This window comes from Coregonus clupeaformis, chromosome 40 (genome assembly GCF_020615455.1).
Source record: "Coregonus clupeaformis isolate EN_2021a chromosome 40, ASM2061545v1, whole genome shotgun sequence".
Taxonomy (NCBI): Eukaryota; Metazoa; Chordata; class Actinopteri; order Salmoniformes; family Salmonidae; genus Coregonus; species Coregonus clupeaformis.
In genome coordinates this window covers 25,343,714-25,362,621 of record NC_059231.1, presented here as the reverse complement: position 1 = coordinate 25,362,621, position 18,908 = coordinate 25,343,714, and the positions used below count along the sequence as shown (strand labels likewise).

General features: G+C 43.6%; 2 protein-coding genes across 3 annotated transcripts in view; one reads left to right on the top strand and one right to left on the bottom strand.

Moving 5' to 3' along the window:
• Positions 1–1,955, top strand: part of LOC121571615 (synaptotagmin-like protein 5) — a 92,270-nt gene extending 90,315 nt beyond the window's left edge. Inside the window, exons 16-17 of the mRNA XM_041883177.1 lie at positions 105–313; positions 445–1,955. Coding sequence (XP_041739111.1) covers positions 105–313; positions 445–587 — 352 coding nt within the window. The 3' untranslated portion in view covers positions 588–1,955. The remainder of the gene's footprint in view (positions 1–104; positions 314–444) is intronic.
• Positions 1,956–2,731: 776 nt separating this feature from the next.
• Positions 2,732–18,470, bottom strand: LOC121571620 (sushi-repeat-containing protein SRPX). Of its 2 annotated transcripts, XM_041883189.2 has the most exons (10): positions 18,292–18,470; positions 13,024–13,080; positions 11,420–11,614; positions 11,035–11,211; positions 9,595–9,721; positions 8,455–8,573; positions 7,972–8,151; positions 6,619–6,752; positions 3,802–3,923; positions 2,732–3,685 (listed from the first exon to the last, which is right to left on the bottom strand). In XM_041883189.2, exons 1-10 carry the CDS (start codon positions 18,383–18,385, stop codon positions 3,505–3,507), a joined length of 1,386 nt encoding a protein of 461 aa, XP_041739123.1. In that variant the 5' UTR covers positions 18,386–18,470; the 3' UTR covers positions 2,732–3,504. The 2 variants fall into 2 exon arrangements, with proteins under 2 accessions (XP_041739123.1, XP_041739124.1); XM_041883190.2 differs by lacking the exon at positions 13,024–13,080.
• Between the last annotated feature and the right edge of the window lie 438 nt (positions 18,471–18,908).

Below are 18,908 nucleotides of genomic sequence, written 5' to 3'. Positions count from 1 at the left end.
CAATTTCTTTCAATCAGCCTACATTCCTAGGACCTACTATCTACCTTCTTCCTATTCCTCTGACAGTTTTGTATTTCTTGTTTCCTGTCTCTGCATCTGTTCAGGTACCTGCTCCCTGACTACAGTAAGTCCACCAAGCACAAGACGGCGGTGGTGCGTCGCACTGTCAACCCTCAGTGGAACCACACCTTTACTTACTGTGGCCTGCAGGCTGGAGACTTGAACAACGTGTGTCTGGAGCTCACCGTCTGGGATAAGGAGGCTCTGGCCAGCAACGTCTTCATGGGGGGAGTCCGACTCAACGGAGGGACAGGTCTGTATGTCTTTTCTCTTCTTTTCTCCTCTCAGAAGTTTATGGTGATTTGTAGCATATTCAGTCAGCATAACGCTGTAGGGATATGGAGTGTATACAACAGATAGTGATTATCTATTGTCTCCCTACAGGCCAGAGCTATGGGAACGAGGTGGACTGGATGGACTCGTACGGAGAGGAACAGCGGCTATGGCAACGCATGATTGACAACCCAGAGGTCCCCCAGGAGTGTACACTGTTGCTGAGGTCCAGCATGTGCAAGCACAACACATGAGAGGGAGGGAGAGAGAAAGAGAAGGAGAGAGGCAGTTGGAAAGACAGAGGGAAACAGAGAAAGGTGGCAGAGAGGGGAGAAAAAGTGGAAGAGAACAAAAGAAAGAGAAGGACAGTGGTTGAGAGTACTAAATGTCCATGCGCTATCCCGCAATAAAAGGCTGATGACATCACCCCACTTCCTTTGAACCCTAACCACTGAGCCACCCTGATCCTACACTGGGGTTCATGGTCCTCTACCTGGTTAAGTGCACAACCAGTCATGCCTTACATACACATGGCCATACCCTTCCCTCCAAAGCATCCAGCCAAGACCAAGCACTACTACTACTACTACAACTACTACTAATACCACTGTACATTATGACATATATGTAACATAATGAACAAGCACGTGCCATTGTATGATCTGATCTGACTCCTGGTTTCCACTATGCATATACAGTATGGGTGTGTGGGGGAACATGTCCTTGTCTCTGTAGTTTATTTACAACACTCTCCTCTCCCTGTGATGAGACCATGAGGTAGAACATGTCCTTATTCCCAGATCTAGGATTAGATTGCCTTGACCTGCTCCGAACTATAACCATTAGGGGGAAGTTAACATATCTGACCCTGTGTCAGTGGTTCAAGATAGCTTCTACCTACCCTCATAAGGTAACTACTCCAAAGGCACTTTGGGTTTGTTGCATGCGGAGGAGATTTAAACATTCCAATAGAATACTGTACAATGACAATTAGGGTATGTTCAAGACTGCGATGTTTCATGCAATAATTGTATTATGCAACATTTTGAACTGATAATCACCCGTTTCAAATTGTTGCACAATTGCATTGTAACTGATCCTGAACACACCAATAGTTTTACTGTTGTCTTGATAAAGCACATATTAAGATTAGAACAGCACAAATAATACTCACTTCATCATCAGACGTTTTTGGACCTAACTTTGTGTGGAAACAGAGATTAAGGTGGAAATCTAACCAGAGATCCATCAGCACCAAATTGCTGATCGAAATGTATTGTGTCAAATGTGGAATAGAGAGTCAGGGCAGTTCTATCTGCAACACTGAAAACGTTTTGCCCCAGGAGCCTTGAGGAGATGGGAGGATTGCGTGTTCCAGGGTGAGTCAGTGACCAGTCCACCCTCTGTCTGTGACTCACTGAATAGAGCACATCCGTCAGAGTGTCTGTACCTGTAAGTCAGGCCATTGTGACCCGTCTGTCCCTGCAACCTCCCTGGATGAGTAATAACACTTCTAGTATCCCCCCCCGTAAGTGGTTTCGGAGTCTTGGTATGCATCCCAAATGGTACCCTGTTCCCTTTAAAGTGCACTAGTAGAGCACTATAAAGGGAATAGGCCAGTAATCAAAGGTCGCTGGTTCGAATCTCCGAGCCGACTAGGTGAAAAATCTGTCGATGTGCCCTTGAGCAAAGCACTTAACCCTAATTGCTCCTGTAAGTCACTCTGGATAAGAGTGTCTGCTAAATGACAAAAAATGGAAATGGAAACGGAATAGGGTACCATTTGGGCCGCAGACTTTGTCTCGGTATACAGTCATATCTTACTGTGGTGCCATTCTTTCTGTGGAATGCCAAGTCTGCACATTCGCCATTGTCTGAGTTCCTATTATGCTCTGAATTCCGAGGGTAAACAACCATTGAAAAGTACAGAATAATAATGATACTATTTAAATGGTATTTAGTGTATAGATGAGTTGCGTGCAATACCCTGCTACTGAAGAAACACCAGACGTGTCTAACAGCATGTTACTGTCTCTGTTTTAATGTCCTCTCATTCAAAACTAGATTGATTTGACATTGGAATGTGACTGAATCCATCTCTTCTTTTGGTTGCAATGTGTTATCAGAATATTTTGAAGTAATAAACCACACATATCATACCTCAGATGATTTCTATGTATGTTTAGAACAGACTTGCTTTTCTGTGCGGAATGTAACTGTGCGTGTCTGACCGGGTAAGTGTTCATGTGTGTATTTTCATTCACACAGCACCTATCTATCCTGAGGGTAAAAGTATGAAATTTTTTCTGTCATTACAAAAGACAAACTAGACTGTCCCAAACTAGAGTCGTAAAACATAGTTCTGGTTCTAACTGTAACGACAGAAGGACGAGGTCACTCTTTTTAAGAGGGCTATTTAATCATGGTTGTGTGAAATCAAGCGGAACAGACAAACAGCAGTGTACCTGATGGACCAACATCGCTGCCTGTTACATCACACACACATACATTCCCGAGTGCTTATTATTAATGTCCTAATTAAAACACTGCTATCAGAACGGAGAAACATAAATATAAAACAGCTAAAGGATTTTTCCAGTTTCATATCCAAAAAAAAGAAAATAGTTATTATACAAAATATCATAATAGTAAAATGTGTCCAAGCTTTAAAAAAACATACATACAGACTGACTGACGAGTACAAGAATCAATATGATTGTGATGACCCACTCCGCCCAGGACCTCTAACTGCTGAAGGATGCAGTGATGAAAGAGAGTAATATTTCCATTCTAATTAGCCTGGTCCCAGTGCTCCACAGCTCCAAACTCCAATCAGACATTCCAATACTAATGATTCCTACTTAGTAGTGACTACTGAACCCCCTGTCTCCTCACAATTAGAAAGGCACTTAACTGAAAGTCATTGCATTGGTGGTAAATAAAGGGTTTAATGACTTAGGGAATCTCCTATTGAGGGATACGTTAACTAGCTGTGGTCTGCTATGAGGAACTGGAGGATGGGAGTCGGGTTCAGGAAGTAAGCTTGAGCAACGGTAGGGTTTAATTAGTGATTTGGAGGGATATTGTAGGGAGAAGGAAATAGTGGGTGTACAATTGGGGAGCTGGTGTTGGGGTGGGGGTGATAGTGAGGGGTGTTGTTGAGGTGTTGTACTACTGGCAGGTGTGGCCTGCCTCCTGCTGCAGCACCATCTCATCCATGCGTCCCTGCCAGGTGTCAATGGTGGTGAAGATCTGGGCTGAGGTGATGGGGTACGTGTAGCGCTCCCTGTCCATCCCCTGCTTGTCAATCATCACCATGTTGAAGTTATCATGGGAGATCTGAAGCAGTAACCTAGGCAACACACATCAACACTTCCATCAGGTCAATGCTGAACACACTATGGTAGGTCTGAAGAATGAGTTGTAGGTTTGTTATGAATGATGATGACGGTGTGTGTATGTGTGTACCTGAGTTGTAGAGCCAGCCCTGGGGGGATGAGTCTGTGGCTGATACGGCCGATCTGTGCCGGGTATATCCCGACCAGCTCAATCACCGTCACATGCCTGAGATCCAGACCACACTGGGCATGCTGGAACACACACACACACACACACACACACACACACATATCATAAACACACAAATAACATTGTACACACAGCACAGAACATGAAAATGCACTCACATACAAATTCAAGTAATGTCAAAACATTTCACAGAATCCATCACCTGGCCTGTTAAAAGGCCCAGTGCAGTCCAACATGTGATTATCCTGTGTTTTATATACAGCTCTAGAAAAAATTAAGAGACCACTGCAAAAATATAAGTTTCTCTGGTTTTACTATTTATAGGTATGTGTTTGGGTGAAATTAACGTTTTGGTTTTATTCTATAAACTACTGACATTTCTCCCAAATTCCCAAAAAAAATATTGTCATTTAGAGCATTTATTTGCAGAAAATGACAACTGGTCAAAATAACAAAAAAGATGCAGTGTTGTCAGACCTCGAATAATGCAAAGAAAATAAGTTCATGTTCATTTTTAAACAACACAATACTAATGTTTTAACTTAGGAAGAGTTCAGAAATCAATATTTGGTGGAATAACCCTGATTTTCAATCACAGCTTTCATGTGTCTTGGCATGCTCTCCACCAGTCTTTCACATTGATGTTGGGTGACTTTATGCCACTCCTGGGGCAAAAATTCAAGCAACTCGGCTTTGTTTGATGGCTTGTGACCATCCATCTTCCTCTTGATCACATTCCAGAAGTTTTCAATGGGGTTCAGGTCTGGAGATTTGGCTGGCCATGACAGGGTCTTGATCTGGTGGTCCTCCATCCACACCTTGATTGATCTGGCTGTGTGGCATGGCGCATTGTCCTGCTGGAAAAAACAATCCTCAGAGTTGGGGAACAATGTCAGAGCAAAAGGAAGCAAGTTTCATCCAGGACAACCTTGTACGTGGCTTGATTCATGTGTCCTTCACAAAGACAAATCTGCCCAATTCCAGCCTTGCTGAAGCACCCCCAGATCATGACCGATCCTCCACCAAATTTCACAGTGGGTGCGAGACACTGTGGCTTGTAGGCCTCTCCAGGTCTCCGTCTAACCATTAGACGACCAGGTGTTGGGCAAAGCTGAAAATTGGACTCATCAGAGATGACCTTACGCCAGTCCTCTACGGTCTAATCCTTATGGTCTTTTGCAAACCTCAGCCTGGCTTTTCTTTGCTTCTCATTGATGAAGGGCTTTTTTCTAGCTTTGCACGACTTCAGCCATGCCCCTAGGAGCCTGTTTCGAACCGTCCTCGCCGTGCACTTCACCCCAGCTGCCGTTTACCATTCTTTTTGTAGGTCACTTGATGTCATCCTACGGTTGTTGAGTGACATTCGAATGAGTTGGCAGTCATCCCGGTCAGTAGAGAGTCGTTTTCGCCCTCTGCCGGTCTGTAGCTTTGTTGTCCCCAATGTCTGCTGCTTGACCTTGTTCTTATGAACTGCCGTCTTTGAAATTTTAAGGATGGAAGCAACCTGACGCTCACTGTATCCCTCTGCCAGTAAAGCCAGAATTGAACCCTTCTTTTCCTCACTCAAAACTTTCCTTTTCAACTCTTTTGGCATGGTCAATAGTTATTTTTTGATTAATATTACTTTTGAGGTACTATTAGCACTGCTTTTGCCATCCAGCTGGTCCTATTGCAAGAGGATAGTGATGACCACAGCAGTGGTTTTTATACTTTTCCTCATTAAATAAGATTTGGTTCAGATGATCACCTAATCAGTACCTAATTCAGTAGAATGAGGTGTGCCTGTGTTAGAATTCAACAGACACTGGAATTGAATGGCTGTCATACATGCAGAGATGCTGATTTAAGAAAAATGTGCAGTGGTCTCTTAATTTTTTCCAGAGCTGTATATTTCCACACTATGAAGTTGGAATAATACTGTGAAATTGTGAAAATGCCCTTTTAGTGTAAGAGCTGTTTGAAAAGACTGCCTGAAATTTCAGCCTATTTTGATGAGATGGAGTTTTGGTGACATCACAAGGTGGTAAATTAGTTAATAGACCAATAAGAAAGAGAGTTCCATACCTCTCTGCCAATAACAGCTAGTTTTCAGTTTTCCCCTCCCCACTCAGACCACTCCCAGACATTCCGAGCTAAATTCTTGCTTTAGAAATTGCTATTTGCTAAGAACCTATTTTTGTTTATTTTAGACCATTTTAATTTAAAACAATCACAGTAAGGTACTTAATTGTTACCCAAGAACTGATTTGATAATGAGAGGAAAACGGCTGCATTAGACCTTTAAAGGTGAGGTTGGAATGACTCACAGCGTATGACAAGAGTCGTCTCTTTCCTGACACTTTAAAGGTCAGGCCTTTTAAAGGCGGCTCCCTTTTAATATCTTCTGACAGGCAGAAAATCATCCAAACCCAGAATAGCCTGAATTTAAAGAGAGCACCGGCCTTGTTTATGCTGCGCCGTGACATTTTCTCTGTTTACCAGGAACCGAGGCACTACACACCCCATCAGCAGAACCACAGACAATTTTACCCACTCCCTCACTCTGTCTCTCTCTTTCCGCTCTCTCTCTCCCCCCTCCCTTCCTCTCCCTCCCTCCCTCCCTCCCTCCCTCCCTCCCACAGATAATGTTACCTACTCCCCAACTCTCTCTCTCTTTACTCTCTCTCTGCCTTTCTCCCCTCCCTCCCTCCCTCTCCCTCCATCCCTCATCCCTCCCTCGCTCTCTCTCCCTGCATCCCTCCCTCCCCCCTCCCTCACCTGTAGGTTGGTCATTTGGAACCTGTAGTAATGATTGGCAGCTGTGGGAGCAGAGATGATGAGGAGGCGTCGTTTCTCATAGAACTGGTCCAGCAGACCTGAGGCCGTACGCACCCCCACGTTGATGTTCATAGCTGTGACATAACATGTTATGACATAATAAAACACTACATCATTGCATCATATCACATCATCATATTCTATGAAAGCAAATGATGTAACTTGATTTGCAATTGCCAATGAAATCTCAAAATGATGTTAATTTCGTTGCTCTGTTTTACTTGTCTTTACTGTTCTTGTTGCTATAAACCTTGCTAGCAATAGTAGCGAATGACCTGTTCCTTCCACAGCGTATATAAGAAGTGCTATATGGAGTGTCACTGTATTATATAATATAATAGCAGTATTATATTGTCTCTTCTATTAGACAATAACCCACTTAAGTATGTGTCACAGACAGTGCTGGTCAATGTCAGAGCAGGAAGTATTGATCTGCTGGATCTCTGTGATCGATCGACAGCCCATCCTGGCCGAGGGAGACATGCCCGTTTTCACCTCCAGTGAACCCCTCAGCACCCCTGACCACCACTTCAATACTGCTAAACACACAGCATGGAGAATGTGTCATGTATGTGTGTGTGGTTTATAGTGATGGGGGAAAAAATCTAGTTACATATCGGGATATTATGTTTGACGATATATCGTATCGTTTTGAAAATATCACAATATAATTTTTGCGCTGGTTTGATGTGCCTGCATCAAAACTCCAGTACCTTTCCTTCATAGATTGTTCTCCATCTTCTTTTTAAATAGAGAGACAATTTGTTTTCAGCACTTTTATTTCCATGTCTGATCAAAACTTGTTTTCTCATGGCTCTCTCTTGTCCCTCTGCAGCAGACATACAGTGAGGGAAAAAAGTATTTGATCCCCTGCTGATTTTGTACGTTTGCCCACTGACAAAGACATGATCAGTCTATAATTTTAATGGTAGGTTTATTTGAACAGTGAGAGAAAAATCCAGAAAAACGAATGTCAAAAATGTTATAAATTGATTTGCATTTTAATGAGGGAAATAAGTATTTGACCCCTCTGCAAAACATTACTTAGTACTTGGTGGCAAAACCCTTGTTGGCAATCACAGAGGTCAGATGTTTCTTGTAGTTGGCCACCAGGTTTGCACACATCTCAGGAGGGATTTTGTCCCACTCCTCTTTGCAGATCTTCTCCAAGTCATTGAAGTGCAAAGTACTGTATGTGTGTCTGTGAGGTGTGCTTATGTGATGTGAACAGCATGAACAGTGTGTGTATGTGTGTGTGTGTATACATGCATGTGTGTGTGCACAGATACGTACCTGCACAGTTGGTTTCCATGCCTGACCAGGTGAGTCCATACTGGCACACCCTGGCAGCGCTGCCCTGAAGTTCGTACCCTCCTGTACATTTGAAATCACAGGTGGCCCCGTAGTTATCTCCATCACTGTCACACTTCATATAGCCGTTCTCTGGAGGGGTCATGGGGCTGCATCGACGCACTGGTGGCACAAAACAGATTCAGACACTCACTCTCAGGCTACGTTCACAAAGGCCGTCCAATTCTGATATTCTTTTCACTAATTTGGTATTTTGACCAATTAGTTCAGCTCTGAAAAAGATCTGATGTGAAAAGATCTGATGAGATAGGTCAAAAGACCAATTAGTGGAATATCAGAATTGGGCTGCCTGTGTAAACGCAGCCTAAGAGGCATACATGTGTAAGTGTTCTGTGATTGTTCCTTCAAATGTTGTCAGAACATTGTTGTCTGACTACAAACGTTGTAATAATGTTGGGGTGTCACCTCGTACTCTGACAGAGAAGCGGCAGCTGCCCTTGTTCCCGGCGCGGTCGTATACGGTGTAGGACATCTTATGGAGCCCCTCAGGGAAGTGTCCAGGAGGCTTCCCTTTCAAGATCACACTGTAAACACAGCCTCAGTCAAATACTACACTGTGTCAATAGTACTGAAGCCTAACTAAAGACTTACCCTACTACTACTGCTACCATTACTACTATTACTGCCACTAAACTTGAGCGGTATCCAGATGGGCATACCTTCATACCAACCTTGTGCCATACTGGGACATTCGGTAATGCCGGCACTGAACACAAGGGGCGCTATTTTCTAAACCCACTGCCTCTGTAATCCTAAGGTTAGCAATGCTAACAAGTACATGTAAAATCCCATAGAGAATGCAAACTAAATGCTAACAAGTACATTACAAATATTTTATACAGCCTCTGACCTAAACTATTTTCAGGACAGACGTCCCAGCTCATAAAGTTATACAAGTAACTCAAAAATGCTACTTACAGTTTGCTGCACGCACAAAACAAATATTAGACAGCAAGGCTCTTGATCCAGGAGGGGATTGTCTACTGTTACCAAGCGAAAGCTTGATTTTGGAAGAAGCTAACCACGTAGCTAGATAGCTAACTAGCTACTAAATTAGCAAACCAAATGCACAACTGCAGAGCATTTAGCACATTTTAGACAGTTAAATTAATAGCTATAAAATATCTAGCTGGCAAACATTTTGATGTGAATTCCATACTGTAACTAGATGCGTGCTGCACAACAGTGAGTGACTCACAAGTCTCTCGTTGTTGTGTGCTTGTAAACAAACACCACGTGACTGGGGACTACCGGTAAGAAAAATTATGTGACAGGTAAAATGAAGAACGCGATCTTCTTTATCTCCTAACGTATTGCACAAGCTGACTGCAGGTATTTACTTAAAAAGTAACTACAAATATTCAAATGTATAAAAAAAACTTCAAATAAATAGTTTAAACGGTATTGAAAAAACATCCTGTGGCTATTTCCAAATATCCCGGTATACAGTATATACACGGTATACCGCCCAAGCCTAACTACCACTACAGGTTATAAATTAAGGTTCAGTGGAGTTAGGGGTTAAGGTTCAGGGGTCAGACTGACTCGGTGAGGATGCCGTCGGCCGTGTCCTTGCCCTCCGGTGTGTCCCAGGTCACCCTGGCAGAGAGCTTGCCAGGCTCTGCCGTTTTGTCCTTCAGGTTAGGACACTTTATCACTGGGGCGTCCACATCTACCAGAGAAGAAGAGAGGGGAGGGGGGGTGGTTACAGGACAAGAGGGGATGTCGGGAGACAGAGATAGAAGAGAAAGAGTGGTTAAAACGGTCAGCAGATGTGGAGGGAAGAGAAACAGGAAGAGAGAAAAAAACGGTGATTTTCCCTGTTCTGTCGTGTTGTGTTGTGTCCTCTGTGTAATTGGGGTGATTTTAGACTAGAGAAGCTCCTATCACAGCAGACCAGGAGAATCAATGTCATTTCACTGGAGCAGAAAGACTCCATCACTGCTGTGTGTGTGTGTGTGTGTGTGTGTGTGTGTGTGTGTGTGTGTGTGTGTGTGTGTGTGTGTGTGTGTGTGTGTGTGTGTGTGTGTGTGTGTGTGTGTGTGTGTGTGTGTGTGTGTGTGTGTGTGTGTGTGTGTGTGTGTGTGTGTGTGTGTGTGTGTGTGTGTGTTCTCTGATCTAAATCTGTCACTCAAACATCAAAATGAGATTTGCTAAAACAAAAAACATGCAATATGCTGTTTTTGTCTTGTCAATTTTAGCATCTCAGAGAGGCTTAGCCACACACACACACACACACAGATACACACACACACACAGATACACACACTATTCGGCCATGCGTATAATTACATAAAAACATCTACTTTCCCTGTGAATGTGCTGTAATTCCATATCTACCTGTCTGCTGGGTGTAATTTGCTAGGGGGGATGTGGAGGGCGCAAGGGATTTGAATCTCTTCATATCCATCCTCAGTAATGAAAACAACCTACAATGTACAATGTCTCCACAACTGCTTTTGCAAATCACACACTGCCTTAAATTGTGATCGCATAAGAGGTTACTCCACATTATTGTCAAGTGGTTCTGAGACTGGATTGCTGTAGTTCGCAGTGTGTCATGCTTGGGCTAGCAGCACAGGCTTGTGGTTACTCAACCTTACACACGGTGTGTGTGTTTGTTTGACTTAAGTCAATTAAATCTGAATAAAATCTGTCTATAATTCAGCCTGTTTCTCACATAGCAGTAGGTCATTATTTCATTAAGTCAGTCAGGAGTGAATGTGATTTATAATTTATTGGATCCCATAGTCTTAAGAGCAGCCTGTATTTCCTTAGCATTTAAACAGTGTGGGGGTTGGAATTAGGATGTGGTGGGATTCAATGTGCAATGTGAGGTGGGCAAACTCAATAATACTCACACAGCTACAGACACAAACACCACACACACACACACACCACAAACACCATACACATACTGTACATCGGTAAATGCACACACGCACACACACACATCCACATGCACGCAAGCACTCTCTGACTCACCTACACAGACGCTCTCCCCTGAGGTCCAGGTCTTGTGGTACTGGCAGGTGACAGTCTTGGGCCCCTTCAGAGTGTATCCAGGGGAGCAGAAGAACTCACAGCGGGAGTTAAAGTAGGATCCGTCTGAACACTTATAGCCCCCGTTAGCAGGCATTTGTAGCTTAGGACACCGGATCTCTGACAGGGAAACACAAATCAAGTCCATAACTGTATTTTCACAAACAGGGTGTATGATTGGCAGGTAGCTGATGAATCTGACAATGATTCTAATGGTTGTGTGTATCTTCAGTGGTTACATATGTTTGGTGTAGAGGTGTGTGTCCAGTGATTTTGGGTCTTGCCAGTAGGCCAGGTGTGTGAGTTTGTGTGTGTGTGGTGGTCTCACCCCTGCAGGCGTAGTTCCCTGACCAGTGTTTGCTGGCCATACACACCACCTCTGGGTGTCCCTGCTGCATCTCGTAACCCCTCTTACAGCGGATCTTACAGCGTGATCCCATTACGTTCTTATAGTACTGCCCTCCAGGACTCCGACAACTCACATCGCCATGCTTCACCTTGATGGGCGCGCACCAAGGGGTCCCTAAAAATGGGGTTGGGTGTGGAATAAGAGGGAGAATTATACCATTCACATAAAATATTGAAATAAACTTCGTTCTGGTTCAGGTGCTGGACAGACATCTATCTATACAGGATAGAGAGAGACATTGTCTGTTAGTGCCGCAATGTAAATTAACTTTTGGGGGCCGGGGGGTATTTACCAGTGTTTTGGACATCCATTTGTTTTCTCACCTTACACTCACAGCCTCTCTTCATTTTAGCAGTAAGTCAGGCAGTGAGTTACCCATACCAACATACATAATCCATACCAATTTACCACAGGACACAGTGTTTACAGCAGACTAAAGAGGTCAAATCTGGAGTGCTAGTGTAAACCCATCCATCATCTCATCACAGGTAGACAGAAAGATACAATGGGTTTGTCACTTACCATAATCCATACTGACAATAAGAAGTACTTGACAACAAGAAGTACTTGCTTGAGTAAAGAAAAGATAGAGGTTGAGAGTAAGGGAAATAGTTTGAGTGTGTGTCTCCGTCTTTGATCACTTTGATCCAGTGGATTTAAATGGGATCACTCAATCATACTGTTGATTAGAGCTACTAAACCCCATCAATTTAACTATCAATGAATATAACCTTCAGAATAGAGGCTGAAGTGGATGATGATTTAGAGCTGATTTACAGCAACATGGTCATAATCATGAGGGATAAAGATGTGTCAGAAGAACACTAAAGTTGCCTCCAACTTTCCTCACCAGTTGGACGGCTCTATCCATCCCTCAAACGCTTGCCTAAAGATTCCTTTTGGGAATGCCAAATTTGAGGGGCCAGCAGGTTCGTATTCCAGGGAAATAAAATCTGCAGTCTATTTCCCGCTGGCTCAGAACACACACACTTTCTTGTACGCACACACGCACACACACACTCTTTCAAACACACACTCTCAAACACACACCAGCTGGACAGGAGCTGGTCCGTTCGTGTGTGTGTTGGCTGTATCTCCAGTCTCCACTGTCATTGAGTAAGAGAACACAATACTATATTTGAGTCTCTACAGAGGAGAAATATTCCAAGAGTTTGTTTTGGCCCAGAGGGTAAAATTACATGTCTAACTGACCTCAATGAAAAGTTTAAAGTTAGTTTGACATAATTGTGTCAGTTTGTAAAACAGGGGATGAAGCATATCGCTATCTTGTGGAGAAAACAAATAACACAGTTGTATACATCACATTGAAGTGACAGACACACAGCTAATAAAATTGGCTATTCAAAGAAAATAAATGTTTTCAATGTTGATAAAAAGTGAAGTCATTGCTTTGAGTTTAAGAGGCTTATGTTAACCCTAAACTTTCCTGCATGTTGAACGCGAGTGCCAGAGTGTGTAAAAGCGTGCAAGCGTGTGGCAGAGAGCTTGGTCAAAGCATTCACCTCCGTTTCTACGAGCATATGCGTCTTCATCATCTCCATAGCCATAGTATCCTGACCCTGGGAAAGTAAGAGGGAGAAGAAAGCAGCTAGTGACCAAGGCAGGGAGAGAGCAAGGCTGCATTCAGGATAAAAGTAGGGCTGCATTGGTTTCTGTATAGCACTTTGTGACATCTGCTGATGTAAAAAGGGCTTTATAAATACATTTGATTGAAAGGGTTTAGCAACGTTTCAAAACATGATGTAGGCCTAATCCTTCAGCAAGAGATTTGGGTTGGACCATACTGGTGTTTTGCAAGAGGGCATTATTAAATCAAGATTATCACTGTTGAAAACAGTAAGTCGCTCTGGATAAGAGCGTCTGCTAAATGACGTAAATGTAAATGTAAAACGTTGCTAAACTATTCCTCCAAAGAGGACCCCAGGGGTTGGACCATGAGAGATCTCTTGAACACATGCAGAGAGGAAGAACCCCAAGGGAGCCTTTCTCCCCAGCTGGTTTGACACAATTAATCGCTTTTAATGCAACCTTGTTCTAAAACCAGTTGTGCAATGGCAACCTCACACTGGGGTCACAGTCAATAAGTATGAAACGGAAGGAAACGTTTAGAAATGGAGGAGGAACTACCTAAACCTTTTCTCCATTCCAAAATGTTTTGTCCTGTTTGTTCTTGCTGAAACGTGACCCAGGGTCTTGTTGTGAGGTCACCAACATACTTACTGTGATATGTGACTAGTGCTCCAATATTGGTTTCCTTTCCTTCTCTCCTTATTGGTCACTAATATGAGAGAGCTAGAAAAAGAATGGCCTTCCAATAGAAATCTGGCTTATTGCTTTCATCTGTCAAGATCTTTGATATCAGTTGTCAAAAGGAAATCAGATATGAGTATTGGGATGTTGCTTCTCTGGCAGACAATGCTTCGCTGTCACAGCATAACTACTGCATGATCTAGAGCTTTCTGCTTCAAAATGATACATAATATTTCAATGCACAATGCAAGATAAAGGAGGAGTGACATGAGGGAGAGAGAAAAAGGAGAAGGGAGCGGGAGAGAGAATGGGTGAGGGAAGGAAAGTGGTGTACATGGGAAAGAGGGGTGAGGAGCGAGCTCAGATACGCCCCATCGCTACCAGAGGAGGATGTTATGGACCAACCCAGTGTGAATGTGTTCTCTGTTCTGGATCCATGAGGGACAAAACAGACAGAGAAGTCTTTCACTCCTGCTACAGCTACACGCTCTCAGCCCGATGGGCATTTATATACATCAGCCAAATGTCCGATCACACTGCTACTGAGCACATCCTCATACAGACTCTGAATCTGATTTAGCTGGCTGAGGGGAAAACTCACGGGCACACAGCCAAGGGTGTCTATAAGAGGGAAACAGACATATCTGGGAAACTAATCACAGGTGTGTGCCGCTGCTTCAGATTAGTTCTATAACATGCTTTCAGACAATTTACTGCCTACAGTGAGGTTATATATGACTATCCTTACATAGTACGACCCCTATATAGCCCCACACCAGAGAGCACATGGAAAATGTACCGCACATCTCTACTGGGCTTGGTTATGGGGCCATAATAGACAACAGACAACAGAGTAAATCTAACACACACGTAGGCCTTCCTTTCTGTCTCTATCGAGACTGTTCTACAGATTGCTATCCTGCTACAACAACTAAAGTTCTGCTCTGATTTCTTAGTTTTGTTATTCTTTAATAAATGGAATCCTAGGGGGCTCTACTGACATACACCATACCAGCAGAGAGCCTCATAGCCTATAGCAGGGGATATTTCCCAGAGACAGAGCTAGTCCATCTTCTCCACACGCACATCCTTAGAGACAAAGGCAGCCAGTTAGACTGACACTCACATCCCATACAGGAATCTGCAGCAGAGGGCATAACACATTATTATAGACTTGTCTCTCTCTCCCCTCCTAAGGGATCTTAGAGAGATCTTAGAATACCGCAGTACTGTTCCTATACCGCAGTACTATTCCTTTTCCATTCAAAGCTGTCTCCAGAACAGCCAGGGGTAAAATTACACTATGATTAACTTGAAACTATCTCATCCACATCATCAAAATGAGCCAGCCTTGAATAAAAGCTGATATGCTGAGAAGTTGACACTCAACTTGGCAGTATAAAGTTTCCTTTTATTACTTATTTCCCATTTGGTTAACATCAGTGAGTGAATAAAGGCCAGATCCAGAGCTTTCAATAACAAAGAAGTTGTCATTGATCTACATAAACATGGTTCCACTCCCAACAGTCTTTCTGTCAGTGCACTGAGGTTTGGAATCAGACAGCATCCCTAACGGTCTCTCTCTTCTTTTCTCTTCTTCTCTCACAGTGAAAATGACTCTTCAGAGGGTGGAAAGACGTCAGAGAGAACACAGTGTTGATAAAACAGAGAGAGCGAGCGAGAGAGAGAGGCTCTTCTGCCAAGCTCTATGAGAACAACAGGGCCAGAGGGAACACAAACTGAGGTTCCAATCAGCTTTTTTCAGCCGAGCTTTGCGTAATAGGGATCAATAACAGGGTTAATGTAGAAACATGCCAGGAGGAGAACTGAACAGGCAGTACAGGCATCTGTTATTTCATCTGGGCATCAGAAACACATAGACTAAAGACAGTGAAGTGATTCAACCATCTCTTTCTCACTGCCTCTGTGCACAACTTCCCTTTTATAGATCTCTTCCTCAACCAACCACTCTAACTCTCGTTCTCTTTCTCTCTCCAACATCACATGCTCACGACACCTTTCTTAACGCATCAATCACTGACTCTCTCACTGGCATGCTGTCTTTCTCTCTCTCTATGGAAAATGAGAATAACCATTATTACTGCTTCTCCAGTGGTATTAGTAAGCTGGCAGGCTTAGAGAATTCCCTAGGCTACATCACGCTGTGTTAGGACGGCATGTTTGAGCTTTCTGACAATTAACTATACACACAAGGTCACTCACCTACCACAGACCAACAGCACAGCAGTCCATTCAGAAAATATGAATGATTCATCTAGTCATTATGACTGGGTTTCACTGTAAGGAGAAGGCGTCACTGAGTGTGTGTGTGTGTGTGTGCATGTGTCTGTGTGAGTGTCTGCTTGTGTTGACAGAGCAAATAGTACTGAGAGGGGACAAAGGAGACTGCGGCAACCATCTTATTTTTTTGAGACAGAGACATACAGAGTTCCGGAGAGAACCAACCATCAAATCCTTCCCTTGCCAGTTACCACCCACCTTCATTTGCCCTGGAGGTAACATCAACACTCAGCCTGTCTCTCTGTACAGACACCTCAATGCATGTAAGGTAACATCAACACTTAGCCTGTCTCTCAGTACAGACACCTCAAAGCACTGTATACCGCCACAGCAAAGAGAGGTTAGTAAGTAAAGGCTACTTAAAACCCAAACCATCCCTCCCCTTCTCAACCCTCTTTAACCCACACACACACACACACACACAGAGGACACACATACAAATGCCGCCGCATAAACAAACAGTCTAACTAACAACCCCCCCAAAAATACAAACACCCCTGTTAAATCAACCCCCATAAACACACACACAATCACTCACGCACACACGCACGCACGCGCGCACACACACACACACACACACACACAAGCACACTCACACACACCAGTGACCTCCAGCTATAAGAGTCCGTTTGACAAGCTGTGTTTACCCTGTCAGTGTAAATCTAACTCCAGTTGCGTATGTACATGTTTCAGCCTGTTTCTCAGACAGAAGTGGTGAGCCATGCCGCCACTGAACAAGACACATAAATCTCCAAATCAACACCCTCACACACTCTCAAGCACACACACCCACACAATCTCTCTCTTGGTACGGACATATGCATGCACATACACTCCATGATAAACACATACACGTATACACCCATGCATCCAAACTCTTATCCGGTCTCATCCGGTCTTGAACTAATTTCAGCTTCTCATTACTCTCCAGCGAAGGTTTCTCTGCAGGCTACTGTCCCTGCCCTGTTGGCACTCATCCATCTGGAAAACCTCTCTCTCTCTGTGTGTGTGAGTGCTTGCAGTATGAAAATGTATGCACTCACTAACTGTAAGTCGCTCTGGATAAGAGCGTCTGCTAAATGACTAAAATGTAAATGTAAATGTGTGTGTGTGACTGTGTGTGAAATTATTGTGTAACCAAACTAAGATGAGAGAACACCACATGGCATCATATCAATCAATCAGGAAAAAATAAAACAACTATTATGGGCTCTCTATCCCACCATGTTGTAGGACTGTTGACGGTTCCATTCAACTGATACAGTCCTCCTGTCACCCTCCAAAGAGACCCTGCAGTCTTATTAAACAAAACCACCTAGCACTGGAAATACACTGACTGCACAGATCTGCGGGTCTAGGAAAGCTAGGAAATGGGAGGAGGGAGGCCGAGCAAATGTGCAGTTAGTCCGAACACAGGAGCCCTTGTGTGGCTTGTGGCCTGTAACGACCCCGACATCCCGGAGCTATGGGCTCTGATTACAGGGCACTGAGCTCCAAAGCCGGTCACACTGAAATGTTTACTGGAGATGTGAAATGATCTAGGCTATTGACAACTTCGATGTGATTTGCTACTGTTTGTATGCTGACTGAAATCATAGACCATTAACTAGGTGACGATTAGTTACATTTTGGCACGTTTTACGCACATATCCCCTTGTTAAACGAATGGACGACTGTTAAACTCATTACCCACTGGGCACACACTGGTTGAATCAATGTTGTTTCCACGACATTTCAATTGACGTCTGTCCCCAGTGGGATAGCGAAGAATAGTTACTTTGGATGGCAAAATAACTTGAACAAAGGACTTCAATTGATAAAAAAATAAATAAATATATATATATACAAGCTATGGCACGAAGGTAAGCTATGGCACAACGTACAGCATGCTGGCTTTAGTGTCTCTCATGAATTCTGCGGGAGACGTCCGACAGATTCGCACTGCACCCCCCCTTTTTACCCCAGCCTCACCCCCCTCCACGTAAACATAAAATGTGGCTCACCAAAAAGTCGCGGTGGGACATAGGCTAACCGATAATGAATGCGTAATAACAGAACAAATTGCAACAACCGCTACCTAAGTTATGCAAACATCTAAAAACGTTACATTTGTTTGAGAAATTAAAGTTGTCCATTTGGACGTTGTCCATTTGGACACTCGTGGGTTAACTAAATCCCTCTCTGACCCGCGGGATGGATAAATATTAGCCATTCCTTACCTTCATAGGCTAAACTGAAGAAGAGCTGGAGAAACACGAACAGAGACACTACCAGCCAGGTGTCCATATTCACGCGCGGGACACTCTTCAACATCTTTGTAAAGTACAGGAAAACTTCCAAGGCATTCCAACTTTCCAAAGACCCGCCTCCTGCTCCAGAAACACGAGAGGATACTCCACCAGGATCCTAATAGAATCTGGCCTGAGCCACTGCGCGCGCGCACGCGTCACAGCTGAGTGCGCTGAACTAAACACTGCAAACCACTCAAACAAATTATACTAGACGTTTTAACCTGAAACAAAGTGACTTTGTTTTCATACAATAGCTTACGGATTTAGGTCTAGTTGCCACTTGCCAATGCTGCTGGGGCAATACATTCCCCAAGAACAAATCTAAAAGCACAACCAAATAAAGGCATCTCAAACACCAAAGTGATACATCATTGCTGGACACACACACACACACAGACAGAGAGAGAGAGAGAGAGAGAGAGAGATCTCACACAGACACATGAGTGGTGAGAGAAAGTATACAGCTGATGAAAGACTCTCCACCACCACATGACACACGGACATGCTTGTGCACTCTCACACTCACACACAGCTTTGGCTGCCTG